The sequence below is a fragment of the Salmo salar genome, chromosome 04, assembly GCF_965601325.2.
Source record: "Salmo salar chromosome 04, fSalSal1, whole genome shotgun sequence".
NCBI classification, from domain to species: Eukaryota; Metazoa; Chordata; class Actinopteri; order Salmoniformes; family Salmonidae; genus Salmo; species Salmo salar.
In genome coordinates this window covers 12,420,656-12,439,868 of record NC_138294.1, presented here as the reverse complement: position 1 = coordinate 12,439,868, position 19,213 = coordinate 12,420,656, and the positions used below count along the sequence as shown (strand labels likewise).

The 19,213-nt window shown below is 42.8% G+C and overlaps 1 protein-coding gene across 1 annotated transcript; it reads right to left on the bottom strand.

The window, feature by feature from the left end:
• Positions 1-1,306: 1,306 nt before the first annotated feature.
• LOC106610513 (up-regulator of cell proliferation-like) lies at positions 1,307-4,272 on the bottom strand. The gene is made up of 2 exons (XM_014209895.3): positions 4,009-4,272; positions 1,307-3,381 (listed from the first exon to the last, which is right to left on the bottom strand). The coding sequence occupies exons 1-2, from the start codon at positions 4,058-4,060 to the stop codon at positions 1,322-1,324; spliced, it is 2,112 nt and encodes a 703-aa protein (XP_014065370.3). The 5' UTR covers positions 4,061-4,272; the 3' UTR covers positions 1,307-1,321.
• Positions 4,273-19,213: the final 14,941 nt, after the last annotated feature.

The window sequence follows — 19,213 nt, the reverse complement described above, 5'->3', positions numbered from 1 at the left end:
TTCCTTCATATACTGCAGTTATATGTCAGTCTTATCCACTGAAAGCGTTTTTCCATCCTGACTATATACACTGAGTATACAAAACATTAAGGACACCTGCTCTTTCCATGCCATAGACCAGGGATGGGCCACAAAACAATCTCATAAGGCGCTTGAAGGTCTGTGTACCCACATCCATATAATGAAATTGCTTGCATTTTGACAGCAGAGATACATTCTGTACGCTTCTAGTTAATTCCGTGCAATTCCACACATTTTGCCAAGTGGTTTAGAGAAAATGTGACAAATGTAAAGCAAGTTTGCTGGAATTCTACACATTTTGCCATAGGGTGGAGAAAAATGGTTGCATTTTTTAATATAATATCTGAGTTAGACTGACTCTCAAAATCAATAGGAGACCCCATCAGGTAATTCAACCATAATAGTTTAGATTGCTGGCCGCTAAACTAACTTAGCAATCTAAAATTAATTTGCTGACATGGGCTAAATGACTGACTATCAGTGACTTACATAACAAGAGAAAAACTGCGGATGCAAAACCACATTTCTAAATTGCACCTTGTGTATTCTACTATTCTACCTGGCAACTAAGAACCCTTAGAACCTGATGGGCAGGGATTCTGCTGTCCTAGTGACAGGAATAAGCTGCTTCTACCATTGGGATGACAGGACAAGTCCTTCAGCATGTTTCATATGCTCATTTGGGGGTTTGGATCTGTTTTATATTCTGCTTTCAGCACCCATTATCCAGGAATAAATTACCTTCTGGAAGCACCGATCCCAACCATTGTACTCAGAGCATTAACTGGAGTATGCATCTGCAACCACGCCGTTTCTGACACTAAACATTCATTTCTCCAATTTGACAGACTCCCACAGGCTTTGTCCACTTCAGGAAATGTGTCATGTCATCATTACTCTGGCATTTTATTAAGTCTTGTATCAAGCTCTTTTTTAAATCATACACAGCCTCACTGTAGCCAGCGTTGACTGGAGACATAGGGGGAGTCCCATGCCAGAGTCCTGGGATGTAGTAACTGCTTGTGTCTGGATCATACTCCATCACATCAGTGAACTTGGTGATATTCTCCTTCTTCTCCATTCTGGCTGCTGCCTGGGTCATTTCATCCAACAACTTCTTCCTGTCCCTCATGTTGTTGTCATGAGCAGACATGTCTGACACATTCTGGTGCACAAAATGACATACTGGCTTTTTCCCCACTTCCTTCATCCTGATAAAAGCATGAACAACAATCTGCAGAATGTCTTTCATCTCTGTGGAGTTCTCCATGGAGATGTTGATGATAGTGACATCACTGAGTCAAATCACCAGTGTTGCCAGTTCATTGTCATGTTCATAGCTATGATCTAGTTGAGCCAACTCCGGTGATTTCAACCCCTCTGTGTCAATCACCATGATAAAGTCACATTTCAGCTCCGCCTTGAGTTCTTTGTTGACTTTAATCAGTAGCATGAAGGCCCCTCTGGTGCATCTTCCACTGCTGACAGCAAACTGGACTCCAAACATGGTGTTGAAGAGAGTGGACTTCCCTGTGCTTTGGACCCCTAAAACTGAGACAACAAGGATCTTGCTGTTAGAGTCCACAAGAGTATGAAGCTGAGTCAGAACAGCTGATATCCATTTCAGAGGGATATTTGATGCATCTCCATCCACAAGCTCAACGGGGAAACCATCCAACAGCATCTGAGCACACAATCCAGGGAGATGCTCCATCTGTTTCCTTTGAGGGCTGTCTTCAGGGAGGGAGCAGGCAGCTTCATATAACTGGCCCAACTCACGCAGGAAGTGTTCAAGACCTAAGGAACAGTCAGATAATTGCTTATCCAAATCTTTAATGTCGTCTTTTCTCTCCGGAGAATATTGGCAAAGATCTTTGTACCGGTCCCTCAAACCAGACAGGTTCTTCGGTGACAGATTGTCCAGATTTATCGGCCTCCATTTGAGGAAATAGGAACGCTCAGGTCCTGATCTTGACATTCCTAAAATGAAGCTTGTCATGGCATCTGACATGTCAAATGTATGTTGCTTCCCTTTCAACTCTTCCTTCGTTTTATTCAGAGAGCTCATGTAGTGTTCAATGTCTTGATCCCCTGCTTTTCTAAGCCTACACCTCTCTTTCTCCAACTGGGAAAGCTCTTTCCAGATTTGCCCTTGTAAGGGTAGTTTGTCTTTGAATTTGACTGTGTCTGTGATGTTCCTGGTGATTTCATCTGCTCTATTCCTGGCACTCTGACATTCATCACGGTCTTCATCAACCAAAATCCCAATGTGACAAGCCACGTCAGTCATGTTTTCCACTGTCAACCGGTCTGGACTTTTTTCAATGACGTCACCAACAGATGATTGCAGGGTTTTGACAAATTCTGCATCGTTTTTCTTATTCTTCACAATCACATTTTGGTCATTGATACTGCCATTTGTGATCATTTGTTTCAATGTGTCTACACTGAACGATTTTCTTTGAGAGTTGACGACCAGAAATAACTCTGCTTTTGTGTTTTTGCTTTTCAACAAATTGAGATATGCCTTTAAATCATCAGTGAAAATGTAAACTGCAGCTGATGTTTGACACAGAAAGGAGAACTGTTTTTCAAAGGACCTGATGTCTCCTCTGAGATTGGCCACCACCATAGGCTTAGTGAAGATGTCGATGTTTCTGTTCCCACATGGAAGGTACCAGCTGATTTCAACCAGACCATCTGAGATTCTATGAGTGATGTCACCACATTCCATATCATGATGAACAAATGTGTCATGGTACTGCTGAGGGTTACTAAGCAGTTTGTTCAAGATCTGAGACTTGGACACTCTAATCTCCCCTAACCTAACAAAGGACACCATGGGAATATCAGAGAGTACAATTCTCTCCTCCACAAAAGCCTTTGTGGATGTTTGGGAAGAGAGTCTAAACTTCTTCACTATGTCCCTTAAGGCCCACAGCATCAAAGTGCTTTCTTTTGTGTCACAGTTGGGCAGCAAGAGAGGAACAGCAAACTGACACATGGACATTTTCTGGACCATTTCCTGCTGCAGGAAACCATCTGAGCACAGAAACAGGGCTGTTATCAGGTCCAGTGGATTAATTACATTTCTGTTGGCAGAGTCACTTTTTAGATTCTCAAAACGGTCTGTTCCCCAAAATGAAACACCTGCATCAGAGGACATACATTTTACACTCCTTGCATTCAGATTTGCCATCATTAATTTCTTAAGGAAGGCCCCTGGAAGTGACTGCATAGTGGTAAGAGGTTCATCTGATGTAGTATTAGCATTTATCTCAAGGACAGTACTTAACGTCAGCTTGTTTTCATAATGATCTTCTAGTCCAGTCTTTGACAACAGCTCCATAAGATAGGATCCTGTAAATAGAAAAGGAAGATCAGGAAATAGGAAATATTCAGGGAAATCACCATAATATATTTCTCATCAGGGAAGATACTGTATCACATCCCATGTTGACACATCAATTATGATTAGCTCATTTACATTACAGTCATTTAGATAACTAGTCAGTTTGACACCAAAGATAATACTTAAGTAGGTTACTTCATTACAACGTGCACTTAAAATGAACCTTACAAATAGCAGTGTTGGGTGATATGGAAAGCCATATTCAATAAATAATATAATACTGTAGGAAAGGTTTTCATCTTTAGCGCACAATCTGTGGATACTATTTGACTAGAAAGGTTCTAAATGTTTGTAAAACATCACAATTGAAAAATAAATGGCACATGGAAACCAAACGAGGGTGGTCTATGGTGATGGGTGGGATGGGCTGAGAGTGGCTGAGGGGTGAGATTAAAGAGCTTATGTTTGGTAATGTATTATTATGTGATTGCTGTATATAAAAGTACCAGGTATGTACAATGTATATGTAGCAGAAAACCTGTTAAAAAAGATGTGTCCTCCGAAGAGGTGGGTGGTGGATGAGTTAATAAACATCTTACTTTTTACATTTTTTTATAAGTAGGGTACTTCCTTACTTGTGGTGAGGGTTGTTGACACCAGTTGACTTTGCCTTCCATCTTCCAGCATAGTGCAGACAGAGACAGAGTACTGAGTACTACCTTGCAGGTCAGAGAGAGTGATGCTGGGTGAAGACGTGGTAGTGATGTGTGGTTCTGTCCCTGGACAGTGGTAGGAGACCTGCTAATGATGTTGGGTTTGGTCCAATCCTGGTGGCTGGCTCCAGCTAACAGCAGCTGATGTGGTGTCCACTGAGTTAACAGTCAGCTGGTCTGGAGCAGGGGGGTACTAAGGGAAAATACATTATTGTCAGGCTACAGTTTAGCTCCAGAAACATATTACAGGAGTGTTATATGTAGGTTTTGCTCATTTTTGTTTTTGAGGTTGGTTCTGTTTGGGTGTGGTTTGACCTGATTGGAATCATCCTCGTTGTTCAGGATGTGTTTCACCTGTTGCCTCATTAGTTAGTCTTACTGGCAGAGGAAATATTTAAGAGCAGCTGACCCGGTGCTCCATTTGGCATGAGAGACATTGGAAATGCTTGACCACAGTTTAGCTCTTACTCTTTGAGTGTGATAAAAACAAAGTATTTTATCCCGTGTTCTCCCCATTGATTTCCTCCACTTGCTATTAGCTCCATATAAGTTGGCGTGGGTTTTTATTTTGGTTTGCCTTTTCTCAGGGCAACTTAAGTGGGCACTTATGGGGGTGTCTTTTAGGACACAGATTCTTGTTGCTAGTCAACTTTCAGGGAACATGCCATGGATGTCTGAGAACCCCTCCTAAAACCCCACCTGTTTCATTCTGGTTGTTCAGGGCTTATTTGTTAGTTCCCTATTTCTGTTGAGCAGCAATATTATTGGTTTTCTTATTGGGGAACGTAACTGGGCTAGTCCGGGATATTGTTTTCCATGAGTATGATAGTGACTAATCACCTACTCTGAAGCTCTACTATGCCCAGAGATTTGAGTTTTCAAAATACACTTTTGGGGTAGAGTTTCTGTTACTGACAACCACTCAGAGGGTGGTGAAATCTGTGAAAAGTGCATAAACACACAGGCTAATAAACAAAACAGATGGACTTTGATTTGGGAGCATTTGTGGGGAACCCTACTTGGGAGTTACTTGATAAATGTATGAAGACAAATCTTCTCATTGCAAAGCACTATGACATCAAAGTGGTACATGCTGATCCAAAAACAGTAGTCAGTGTTAATTGGTGGAGGAGGAAATCCTCCCAGAGAGGGAGGATGATGAAAAGGGTCCTACAGGTGGTAAAATACACCCCGTAGACTTGCAACTGCCAGAGGTAGAACTAAAGGCAAAATGGGCGCAACAGAAATTAGAGCTCGAGCAGGCCATTAAGCAGGCCATTCAGTTAAAACAAAACAATAAGAACGTGCTGCCAGAGAACAAGAACATGAGCCAATCGATTAAAAGAGATAGAGATGGTAGCATGCCAGAGAGATAGAGCTGGAAGCACTTTGAATCAGGTCAGTCTATCCTGCACCCTCAATAGTGTTTGATCTGAGTCGGAACAGCCAGCTTGTACCGCCTTTCAGCGGAAAGGAGATGGACGTATATATTTTACTTGTTTGAGCGGATTGCCACATCCCCTAATATGTCCGCGTGATATCTGGTCACTGCTCCTCCAAAGTGTTCTTGTGAGGAAAGGTCTGAAAGTGTACGCCGCTTTCTCTTGACCAGAGTTCAGATTATGACACTATTAAAGCTGCTATACTTCCAGCTTACGAGTTGGTTCCACAGGCATACAGAGAAGTTTTGTAAATTACAAAACACAGAATCACAAAGCCATGTTGAATTCGTAAGGGAACAGTCATGTATTATTGATCAGTGGTGTGGTTCTCAAGAGGTCAAGGACCTTGAGGATTCAAAGACTCATAGTTCTCGAGTAGTTAAAGAATTTATGAGCACAAGGATCTCACACTTGAGAAAGCTGCAGCTGCTGATTTAGTTTGTGTTGACACATAAAACTACCTTCACAAACAAAGCACCCAGTAGTTATATCCGATTTGGAGGAAGTGAATGTTGTGCCAAATAATGTTGTTTGTAAGGAACCCAGAGTAGAGGAACCTGATGGGTTATCAGTATAGTAGTGCTATGTCTAAGAAGATTGCCAAGAGCAAGCAGTGTTGAGGAGGATGTCAGCGATTCCACCATGTTCGATCTATCTGAGACTTTTATGTGTGGTTCTGATTTCGGTAAACCTCCTGAGTTGACTTCTCTGAAAACCCCAAAGGTGAGTGAGTTTGTAGGACTTATAAAAGAAGAGAGGGTTCCTGCAGTTGACACTTCGATGTCTAGGAAGCAGCTTATTGCTGAACAGAGTAAAGATTCTTCCCTCGGCCCTCTTTTTGCTGAGATACGTCCAGAGGAGTTTGATAAAGTTCGGGTTAATTTGACAGAGAAGGTGTTCTGATGAGGAAATGGCGTTCTTTGGGGCAATGGCTGAACTATGCCTCTTTCAGCCTCCCCAAGAGGCCAACATCTCTTGATTAGGATGCTCGGTGTTGCACTAAGATTGCTCACTTCAACAAAAAAATGAAACACGTTAAACATTTAATAAAATGTGTAAAACCTTATGGGAGAAAAGGTCAAATAAGGCCAGAGCTTTTGATATGGTTAGAAATAAGCTCAGAACAGAAGCAACAAAACAAATTTGATTTGTGATGTAACAAAATTGCTCTAGTTACTGGTAAAGAGACGATGAGTTGTAATTGGGGGAAGATCTCTTACTAGTGCAGATTGTTGTAGAGAAACTCTATTCCCCATTGCTCAGCACAGTTGCAACACTAACAGTGTACTCGGTGCCGGGTTGCAGGTTTGAGTGTTTTGTGGCAGTCGTCAGTCAGTATTGGCTGCACTGGGGTCTGTTCCTGGGCTGCAGTAGGATATGGACTTTCTCCATCTCTTCAGCCTTGATCCAGCTGAGATTGGAGAGGTCTCTTCCAAATGGAACATCTTTAAATCTGAGTGCTAGGAGCACTGTAATAAAATCTATATTTGTTTAGAAGAGATGGGCTGATGGTCCCAAAATGTCTCTAGGAATGAATGAATGATGTAGTCTGCAGGTAGGTAATGATGTAGTGAAGGATGTGGATGAGAGGTAGTCTAGTGGTTAAGCGCGTTGGGCCAGTAAACGAAAGGTCGCTGGTTTGAATCCCAGTCTGACATCAGCAACAGGACCTGGAATCCCAGACTCTGTGAAAAATCTGTTGATTTTTCCCTTGAGCAAGGCACTTAACCCTAATTGCTCAGGATATGAGTGTCTGCTAAATGACTAAAATGTAGTCTGAATAAAAACACAAGTTGTCCTACTGTACCTGCGGATAGGGATGCTGAGACACATCTGCTTTGTCTTCCATCTTCTCCCTCTGTAGCCACGTTGAACTGGTACTTTTTACCAGGGTTGAGTCTGCTTATTTCAACTTCATGAACATTTTTCACCCCTAGACTGCACGGTTCCACGTCGCAACCCCAGGTCACTCTGAACTTCTGTGGTCCCTTCAGCCCTTTAGGAGGACCCCAGCTCAGAGACACAGTCTGAAGTCAACAACAGGACCTGGATGTCACCAGGAGGGGGCAGCACTGGTGAAGGAATAACGGGTGATTGAAAAACAGACTTCATTGACATTACAAACACACATTTGTACTATTGATACCAGCAGTTAAAGGACAACAATTGACGTCTTACAAAATGTATCCTATAAAATTGAGACTCAAATTAAATAATATTGTTTGGGTCAGTTTATTCTGTTTCCACATACTGTATACTGTACATACCATCATCTGAGGCCAGCGTTGTGTGTTGGTCTCCATCAAAACTCTTAGGCTGCGAGAACAAAATAAGATTTAGTCATTTCTTTAAAAACAAAATATTTTGCTAAATGTAAAACAGATGTTTTTTCAAAGATACATAACTGCTTTTGATATTCTTCTGTAACGCTTAAAGCTCAGATGAGGTGTTGTGAATTTAACATTGTAATAGCTAGTCCCATTTTTTTGAGTCACGTCCACCTCCATCCTTGACTTTTCCTAAATAAGTAAATGTATCACACTGACGTTGTTAGAATGACGATATCACAACTTTTACAATGCATGTTTACTTTAAATCTGTCTATCTGCATATTTCAAGACATGGTATTTGAGGGAGCGGTGAGATACCCAATGGGGTGGACCATACAGTACCTTTCTCGTCGATGATATTGAAAAGACTTCCTACTGGAAACCAAATGATGCTCCATCACTACAACAGTGGATGAATGAAATGTATTATTATTTAAATATTGAAAAGGTGTGGGCTCCAGAGAAAAGTAGAACAGTGTAATTTGAGGCCATATGGCACAGTGTTACAAGCACTGGAAAGTTCCAGGAGATGGAGGGGGAGTGTGGTTCTGAGACGTGTATGGGTGGGAACATGTGGGTCTGAGCAGGTTTGATGTCATTGATGTTTGTTGACATTTCTGTGCGTCTGTTTACTGTATTTTGTTTAGTTGTTATTGTTTGAGAAAAATACACTGAACAAAAATATAAATGCAACATGTAAATTGTTGGTCCCATGTTTCATGAACTGAAATAAAAGATCCCAGAAATGTTCCATATGCACAAAAATATTATTTTTCAAAATGTTTGCACAAATTTGTTTGCATCTCTGTTAGTGAACATTTCTCCTTTACCAAGATAATCCATCCGCGTGACAGGTGTAGCATATCAAAAATCTGATTAAACAGTATGATCATTACACAGGGGCACCTTGTGCTGGGGACAATAAAAGGCCACTCTAAAATGTGCTGTTTTGTCACATAACACAATGCCACAGATGTCTCATGTTTTGAGGGAGCGTGCAACTGGCATGCTGACTGCAGGAATCTCCACCAGAGCTGTTGCCAAAGAATTGAATGTTCATTTCTCTACCATAAGCAGAGACGGCTTATGGTAGAGAAATTAACATTCATCATTTTAGAGATTTTGGCAGTATGTCCAACAGGCCTCACAACCGTTTTGTGGGCGAGCGGTTTGCTGATACATATAAACATATATACATATAAACATAGGGATGAGCGATGGCTGAACGACATAGGCAAGATGCAGTAGATGGTATAGAGTACAGTATATACATATGAGATGAGTAATGTAGGGTATGTAAACATGATATAAAGTTGCTTTGTTTAAAGTGACTAGTGATACATTTATTACATCCAATTTTTTATTATTAAAGTGGCTAGAGATTTGAGTCAGTATGTTGGCAGCCGCCACTCAATGTTGGTGATGGCTGTTTAACAGTCTGATGGCCTTGAGATAGAAGCTGTTTTTCAGTCTCTCGGTCCCAGCTTTGATGCACCTGTACTGACCTCGCCTTCTGGATGATAGGCTGAACAGGCAGTGGCTCGGGTGGTTGTTATCCTTGATTATCTTTTTGGCCTTCCTGTGACATCGGGTGGTGTAGGTGTCTTGGAGGGCAGGTAGTTTGCCCCCCCCCGGTGATGCGTTGTGCAGACCTCACTACCCTCTGGAGAGCCTTGCGGTTGTGGGCGGAGCAGTTGCCGTACCAGGCGGTGAAACAGCCCGACAGGATGCTCTCGATTGTGCATCTGTAAAAGTTTGAGTGTTTTTGGTGACGACAATTTTCTTCAGCCTCCTGAGGTTGAAGAGGCGCTGCTGTGCCTTCTTCACCACACTGTCTGTGTGGGTGGACCATTTCAGTTTGTCCGTGATGTGTACGCCGAGGAACTTAAAACCTTCCACCTTCTCCACTACTGTCCCGTCGATGTGGATGGGGGGGTGCTCCCTCTGCTGTTTCCTGAAGTCCACGATCATCTCCTTTGTTTTGTTGACATTGAGTGTGAGATATTTTCCTAACACCACACTCCGAGGGCCCTCACCTCCTCCCTGTAGGCCGTCTCGTCGTTGTTGGTAATCAAGCCTACCACTGTAGTGTCGTCTGCAAACTTGATGATTGAGTTGGAAGCGTGCATGGCCACACAGTCATGGGTGAACAGGGAGTACAGGAGAGGGCTGAAAACGCACCCCTGTGGGGACCCAGTGTTGAGGATCAGCGGGGTGGAGATGTTGTTTCCTACCCTCACCACCTGGGGGAGGCCTGTCAGAAAGTCCAGGACCCAGTTGCACCGGGCGGGGTTGAGACCCAGGGTCTCGAGCTTAATGATGAGTTTGGAGGGTACTATGGTGTTAAATGCTGAGCTGTAGTCGATGAACAGCATTCTTACATAGGTATTCCTCTTGTCCAGATGGGTTAGGGCAGTGAGCAGTGTGATTGTGATTGCGTCGTCTGTGGACCTATTGAGGCGGTAAGCACATTGGAGTGGGTCTAGGGTGTCAGGTAGGGTGGAGGTAATATGATCCTTGACTAGTCTCTCAAAGCACTTCATGATGACGGAAGTGAGTGCTACAGGGCGATAGTCGTTTAGTATTCACAGTCATGTGAAGTCCATAGTTTAGGGCCTAATGAATTTATTTCAACTGACAGAATTCTCATATGAACTGTAACTCAGTAAAAGCAATGAAATTGTTGCAATTTGCATTTATATTTTTGTTCAGTGTATATATACTGCTCAGAAAATAAAGGGAACATTAAACAACACATCCTAGATCTGAATGAAAGAAATAATCTTAATAAATACTTTTTTCTTTACATAGTTGAATGTGCTGACAACAAAATCACACAAAAATAATCAATGGAAATCATATTTATCAACCCATGGAGGTCTGGATTTGGAGTCACACTCAAAATTAAAGTGGAAAACCACACTACAGGCTGATCCAACTTTGATGTAATGTCCTTAAAACAAGTCAAAATGAGGCTCAGTAGTGTGTGTGGCCTCCACGTGCCTGTATGACTTCCCTACAATGCCTGGGCATGCTCCTGATGAGGTGGCGGATGGTCTCCTGAGGGATCTCCTCCCAGACCTGGACTAAAGCATCCGCCAACTCCAGGACAGTCTGTGGTGCAACGTGGCGATGGTGGATGGAGCGAGACATGATGTCCCAGATGTGCTCAATTGGATTCAGGTCTGGGGAACAGGCGGGCCAGTCCATAGCATCAATGCCTTCCTCTTGCAGGAACTGCTGACACACTCCAGCCAAATGAGGTCTAGCATTGTCTTGCATTAGGAGGAACCCAGGGCCAACCGCACCAGCATATGGTCTCACAAGGGGTCTGAGGATCTCATCTCGGTACCTAATGGCAGTCAGGCTACCTCTGGCGAGCACATGGAGGGCTGTGCGTCCCCCCAAAGAAATGCCACCCCACACCATGACTGACCCACCGCCAAACCGGTCATGCTGGAGGATGTTGCAGGCAGCAGAACGTTCTCCACGGCGTCTCCAGACTCTGTCACGTCTGTCACGTGCTCAGTGTGAACCTGCTTTCATCTGTGAAGAGCACAGGGCGCCAGTGGCGAATTTGCCAATCTTGGTGTTCTCTGGCAAATGCCAAACGTCCTGCACGGTGTTGGGCTGTAAGCACAACCCCCACCTGTGGACGTCGGGCCCTCATACCACCCTCATGGAGTCTGTTTCTGACAGTCTGAGCAGACACATGCACATTTGTGGCCTGCTGGAGGTCATTTTGCAGGGCTCTGGCAGTGCTTCTCCTGCTCCTCCTTGCACAAAGGCGGAGGTAGCGGTCCTGCTGCTGGGTTGTTGCCCTCCTACGGCCTCCTCCACGTCTCCTGATGTACTGACCTGTCTCCTGGTAGCGCCTCCATGCTCTGGACACTACGCTGACAGACACAGCAAACCTTCTTGCCATAGCTCGCATTGATGTGCCATCCTGGATGAGCTGCACTACCTGAGCCACTTGTGTGGGTTGTAGACTCCGTCTCATGCTACCACTAGAGTGAAAGCACCGCCAGCATTCAAAAGTGACCAAAACATCAGCCAGGAAGCATAGGAACTGAGAAGTGGTCTGTGGTCCCCACCTGCAGAACCACTCCTTTATTGGGGGTGTCTTGCTAATTGCCTATAATTTCGCCCTGTTGTCTATTCCATTTGCACAACAGCATGTGAAATTTATTTTCAATCAGTGTTGCTTCCTAAGTGGACAGTTTGATTTCACAGAAGTGTGATTGACTTGGAGTTACATTGTGTTGTTTAAGTGTTCCCTTTATTTTTTTGAGCAGTGTATATAAAAATAAAACCTTACAAAAAATATAATTACAATATCACAAACATAGTGAATTATAAGCGGTTTTAGGAGGACATGTCCTTCTCCCCCCTGCCCTTCCATCATCCGGCATTTGGCTGCACATCTGACTAATAGCCCATCGAAACTACACATAAACTATATCGAAACTAATTTCACAGAAGCCTATAAAAATGTATGTAGTCTAAAGACAAGATTAAATTGACAAGTCTGATGGGTGACAAAATTAATAATTGTCTCGTCAATGAGGACACTGATGAACAGTGCAGCGTGTGTAACTGACAAAGAAGGGAAAGGAGCTTCCCAAAAAGCTTCTCAAATCATCTTACAGAGGTTCATGTACAGTTGAAGTCGGAAGTTTACATACACTTAGGTTGGAGTCATTAAAACTCGTTTTTCAACCCCTCCACAAATTTCTTGTTAACAAACTATAGTTTGGGCAAGTCGGTTAGGACATCTACTTTGTGCATGACACAAGTCATTTTTCCAACAATTGTTTATAGACAGATCATTTAACTTATAATTCACTGTATCACAAATTCAGTGGGTCAGAAGTTCACATACACTAAGTTGACTGTGCCTTTTAACAGCTTGGAAAATGATGTCATTGCTTTAGAGGCTTCTGATAGGCTAATTGACATCATTTGAGTCAATTGGAGGTTTACCTGTGGATGTATTTCAAGGCCTGCCTTCAAACTCAGTGCCTCTTTGCTTGACATCATGGGAAAATCAAAAGAAATCAGCCAAGACCTCAGAAAAAAAATTGTAGACCTCCACAAGTCTGGTTCATCCTTGGGAGGAATTTCCAAACTCCTTAAGGTACCACGTTCATCTGTACAAACAATAGTACGCAAGTATAAACACCATGGGACCACGCAGCCGTCATACCGCTCAGGAAGGAGACGCGTTCTGTCTCCTAGAAATGAACGTACTTTGGTGCGAAAAGTGCAATTCAATCCCAGAACAACAGCAAAGGACCTTGTGAAGATGCTGGAGGAAACAGGTACAAACGTATTTATATCCACAGTAAAACGAGTCCTATATCGACATAACCTGAAAGGCCGCTCAGCAAGGAAGAAGCCATTGTTCCAAAACCGCCATAAAAAAAGACAGACTATGGTTTGCAACTGCACATGGGGACAAAGATCATACTTTTTGAAGAAATGTCCTCTGGTCTGATGAAACAAAAATAGAACTGTTTGGCCATAATGACTATCGTTATGTTTGGAGGAAAAAAGGGGAGTCTTGCAAGCCGAACACTATCCCAACCGTGAAGCACTGGGTGCCAGCATCATGTTGTGGGGGTGCTTTGCTGCAGGAGGGACTGGTGCACTTCACAAAATAGATGGCATCATGAGGCAGGAAAATTATGTTGATATATTGAAGCAACATCTCAAGACATCAGTCAGGAAGTTAAAGCTTGGTCGCAAATGGGTCTTCCAAATGGACAATGACCCCAAGCATACTTCCAAAGTTGTTGCAAAATGGCTTTTGGACACAAAAGTCAAGGTATTATAGTGGCCATCACAAAGCCAGGGAATTTGTACTAGGATTAAATGTCAGGAATTTTGTATGTATTTGGCTAAGGTGTATGTAAACTTCCAAAATCAACTGTATTAGCATTTTTCGCACATCATGTTCAAATCATCTACAAGTGACCTTGTTGAGCTTCACAATCAGTTTTAGATACAGTACTTTTGGATGATTTGGACATGATGCACGAAAAATGCTAATATTGGTCTCATGACTTGATTGGGGTTTCAGCCACAAACGCTAAAACACTTGCATGTGGAAACAGAGCCAGGGAAACTAAACCAAAGCATGGATTGTTGTCATACTTTCAAATGCGGAAGACACATTTCAGCTGAATGCGTTCAGTTGTACAACTGACTAGGTATCCCCTTTCCCTGGTAATTTAAGAGAGCAATAAAAACAGATAAAATAACACTGAGACAGACATTATGTTGTGTATTGTATTATGTCTTCCACGTCTGCCAAGTTATTTCATTGTAACATAAATATAGTGCAATATATACTATTTATATTATGCAGTGGTGACCCGTCATTCAGGGCAGGTGGAGTAGAGGCCCAACTGTTTTGAGCCCCACATATTTAACAAATAATAATATATAGAGATTTTTTTTGGGGGGGGGGGGGGGGCTTGCCTGTTTTGCATGTTGTTTTGGCATTAATACGTGTCACATATCAGTTTGCAAACAATGTAAAAAAATGTATATATCATTGAGTTAATAAAGCCGCATACAAAGAGGCAGCTCCAAAATGCAGGTGTTTCAGCCTAACTCAGTGCTTTCTGTGATGTTGGGGCAGGCCAGCAGAAAATCGGAGCATTGAGGGTCCTCGAAGTGTGGTGTCAGGAAAATAACCTCACACTCAACGTCAACAAAACATAAGAGATGATCGAGGACTTCAGGAAACAGCAGAGGGAGCACTCCCCTATCCACATCGACGGGACAGTAGTGGAGAAAGTGGAAAGTTTTAAGTTCCTCGGCGTACACATCACGGACAAACTGAAACGGTCCCTCACACAGACAGCGTGGTTAAGAAGGCGCAGCAGCGCCTCTTCAACCTCAGGAGGCTGAAGAAATTCGGCTTGTCACCAAAAACACTCAAACTTTTACAGATGCACAATCGAGAGCCTCCTGTCGGGCTGTATCACCGCCTGGTACGGCAGCTGCTCCGCCCATAACCGCAAGGCTCTCCAGAGGGTAGTGAGGTCTGCACAACGCATCACCGGAGGCAAACTACCTGCCCTCCAAGACACCTACACCACCCGATGTCACAGGAAGGCCAAAAAGATCATCAAGGACAACAACCACCCGAGCCACTGCCTGTTCACCCCGCTATCATCCAGAAGGCGAAGTCAGTACAGGTGCATCAAAGCAGGCACCGAGAGACTGAAAAACAGCTTCTATCTCAAGGCCATCAGACTGTTAAACAGCCATCACAAACATTGAGTGGCTGCTGCCAACATACAGACTCAACTCCAGCCAATTTAATTACGGAAAAATTTATGTAATAAACGTATCACTAGCCACTTTAAACAATGCCACTTCATATAATGTTTACATACATAACTCATCTCATATGTATATACTGTACTCTATACCATCTACTGCATCTCGCCATCTTGATGTAATAAATGTATCACTAGCCACTTTAAACAATGCCACTTTTATATGTTTACATACCCTACATTACTCATCTCATATGTATATACTGTACTCTATACCATCTACTGCATCTTGCCTATTCCGTTCTATACCATCACTCATTCATATATTTTTATGTACATATTCTTATTCATTCCTTTACACTTGTGTATATAAGGTAGTTGTTGTGAAATTGTTAGGTTAGATTACTTGTTGGATATTACTGCATTGTCGGAACTAGAAGAACATGCATTTCGCTACACTCGCATTAACATCTGCTAACCATGTTCATATGAGACAAATAACATTTGATTTGATTTGATTGGCTCAGCATTGCACCATGATTGGCTCAGTGTCCTGTCACTCATGGGACACCACGTCACCCGCCTTTAGTAAGGGGAGACATCAAGAATGTGAGCCCTCCAGCGTCCGGCCATAGACTTAGATTAGAAGTGCCTTTCCAAGAAGGCTCAAGGTCATTGGCCACAGAAATGACGTCAAATCACATTATATGTTCAGTAGCTTTGATTGGACTGATCATGTCAACATCTTACTTTCAACATCTTAGCTTGCAGTCATCATCATGATTCATGAATCAAGTCTACTGGCAAATCCTTTTTAATCCTTGTCATATGAAGAGAAATAATGAAGAGAAATTATAGATAGAACCTATCGATGCTCATCGGCCGTTGGACATAAAGATTACACAACAAATTGGAAATCGCAAATGCAACAATGAATCGTTTGGAAGGAATCAGTGGCTAACTGCAAGCGTTGCAAAGAAGCCGCTAACGTTAGCCTGGCTGTGATTTTTTTCCCCCAGAGTTCCCACCATCAATCCAGAGAGCATCGTCTGTTTATATTGTACAGGACGTACACTGTAAGAATGGCCCATGTTCTGAATTCTGTCGCTGTACATTTCAAAAGTGCTGAACAAATAGATACATTGACTACGTCTGTCGTCGCTTGCTCATTAATGTCTTAATCGAAAGTACGGATTGCCTATTATCCGCTTGTCATCCCCTTATGCCACAGTTTGTACATGTCAATTGTCAGTAGAAACCACATTTTTTTAAAGAAAGTCTGCCATGGGCGGCAGGTAGTCTAGTAGAACGCTGGACCAGTAACCAAAAGGTTGCTGGATCGAATCCCCAAGGTAACAAGGTAAAAATCTGTCGTTCTGCCCCTGAGCAAGGTGTTGGGACTCTGCTGTTGGGATTATAGTGCAATTAATGTGTAGTTTAGTGTTATGTTTGCTGGCATGCATCCCACATATATATTTTTTTGCCCCACCAAGATATTCAGTACATGCTAAAATCGCTATTGATATTATGTATTATATTGGTTGTGTTTTGTTTCCTGTTTGGACCCCAGGAAGAGTAGCCACTGCCTCAGCAGCAGATAATTGCAGATCCTAATCAGAACTAATTATACCAAGACCTTCATAAACACAGCCAAAGGATTATTGTTGCCGTAGCACATATAAAATGTTTTTATTAGGATGTTAGAATGTTGACGGCCCAAACTGGGATGCCTCGAGTCCCAACGGTTCTTGTGTTAATTAAGGAGCGTCCAGACGTTTACTGGCCTTGGAACTGTACAACCCCGAATAAAGAAAAGAGAACCCCAGGAGCTACCTGTCTTCCTGCTTTCTTTGTCTCATGGATGGTGGTATCATGTCCTTTGTGGTTAGTCTCTGCACACTGACTGCAGATCAGCATCTGGTCTGTCCTGCAGAACACCTCCAGAGGACTGTAGTCATGTTGACAGAGTTTCTCCTCCAGGTCTCCAGTCACCTCCACCAGTGTGTGTCTCTGTAGTTTAGGTACTGTGTAGTGCTTCCTGACGTGGGTCTCACAGTAGGACACACTGCAGGTCAGACAGAACTTCACAGCTTGGACCTCAGAGCAGATATCACAGACCATCACTCCTGGCCTGGTGGGAATTGGAAATAACAGTTATCAAACACATTGATCACAAGAACCTGATCCATTCAGTTTAACACATAACGGCCTGATAATATAACACATGGTAACCTACCTATCTGTTATCATGATAATGTAACACATGGTAACCTACCTATCTGTTATCATGATAATATAACACATGGTAACCTTCCTATAACTATCTGTTATCATGATAATATAACACATGGTAACCTGCCTATAACTATCTGTTATCATGATAATGTAACACATGGTAACCTACCTATCTGTTATCATGATAATATAACACATGGTAACCTACCTATAACTATATGTTATCCTGATGTGTATTTTTGCTTTACATTAAGTCACAGATCTTTTATTTCATGAGGTCAGCATTATTACAACATAGACCTGTATTTACAGCTGGGTGCACATCAGAATCTCACCCTTTGTTTCGTAGAGAGTCTGTTCCTTTGAAATGAAGAGGGTATTCCATGGATCGGTCCGTCTTCATTGATAGAAAACCAGAGGAAATAGACTCTACTCTCTCTGATTGGCCCCTAGTAGTACAAGACCTTCACACAAAAACAAATAAAACACTAAATACTAAAAATACAATTAAACAATTGATTATATTCCTCTCTTCCACATAATAATTATCTGAATTACCATAATGTGAATTTTAGCTTCTTTTTCTCGCCAACTACATAAATTAACACTAATTGAAGGAACTTATTGACTTTTCCAGGTAGAACATAGAACGTAGAATCTAACCCTTCATTTTGCTGTAAGGTCCCTTCCTTGAAACATAGGGATATTCATTGATTGGTTACTCTTCATTAAAATATAAAACCAGAGGAAAGAGACTGCTCTTTCAACGTGGCACCGTCATAGGATGCCATCTTTCCAATAAGGCAGTTTGTGAAATTTCTGCCCTGCTAGAGCTGCCCCGGTCAACTGTAAGTGCTGTTATTGTGAAGTGGAAACGTCTAGGAGCAACAACGGCTCAGCTGCGAAGTGGTAGTCCACACAAGCTCACAGAACGGGACCGCCGAGTGCTGAAGCACATAGCGCGTGAGTGGTGTAAAGCTCGCCGCCATTGAACTCTGGAGCAGTAGAAACGCGTTTTCTAGAGTGATGAGTCACGCTTCACCATCTGGCAGTCCGACTGGCAAATCTGGGTTTGGCGGATGCCAGGAGAACGCTACCTGCCCCAATGTATTGTGCCAACTGTAATGTTTGGTGGAGGAGGTATAATGGTCTGAGGCTGTTTTTCATGGTTCGGGCTAGGCCCCTTAGTTCCAGGGAAAGGAAATCTATTGCATACAATGACTTTCTAGACGATTCTTTGCTTCCACTTTTGAGGCAAAAGTTTGGGGAGGGCCCTTTCCTGTGTCAGAATGACAATGCCTCCGTGCACAAAGCGAGGTCCATACAGAAATTGTTTGTCGAGATTGGTGTGGAAGAACTTGACTGGCTTGTACAGAGCCCTGACCTCAACCCCATCGAACACCTTTGAGATGAATTGGAACACAGACTGCGAGCCCTAATCGCCCAACATCAGTGCTCGACCTCACTATTCGCTATGTGGCTGAATGGAAGCAAGTCCCTGCAGCAACGTTCCAACATCTAGGGGAAAGCCTTCCCAGAAGACTAGAGGCTGTTATAGCAGCAAAGAGGGGACCAACTCCATATTAATGCCCATGACTTTGGAATGAGATGTACTTTTGGCTATGTAGTGTATCTACCCCAAATACCTCATACTTCTGCACATTGATCTGGTACTGATACTCCCTGTATATAGCTCCACATTGATCTGGTACTCCCTGTACAATGGATTCGGAAAGTATTCAGACCCCTTGACTTTTTCCGTCACAGCCTTATTCTGAAATTGATTGAATTTGTTTTTTTCCTCATCAATCTACACACAAAAACCCAT

What these genes read in the sequence shown, in the direction of transcription:
- LOC106610513 (XM_014209895.3), bottom strand. Translation starts at nt 4,060, where the DNA reads ATGCTGGAAGATGGAAGGCAAAGTCAACTGGTGTCAACAACCCTCACC. An exon ending in GTCAACAACCCTCACCACAA is followed by an intron (nt 3,382 to 4,008) that starts GTAAGGAAGTAC and finishes TTCTATTTACAG; the next exon opens with GATCCTATCTTATGGAGCTG.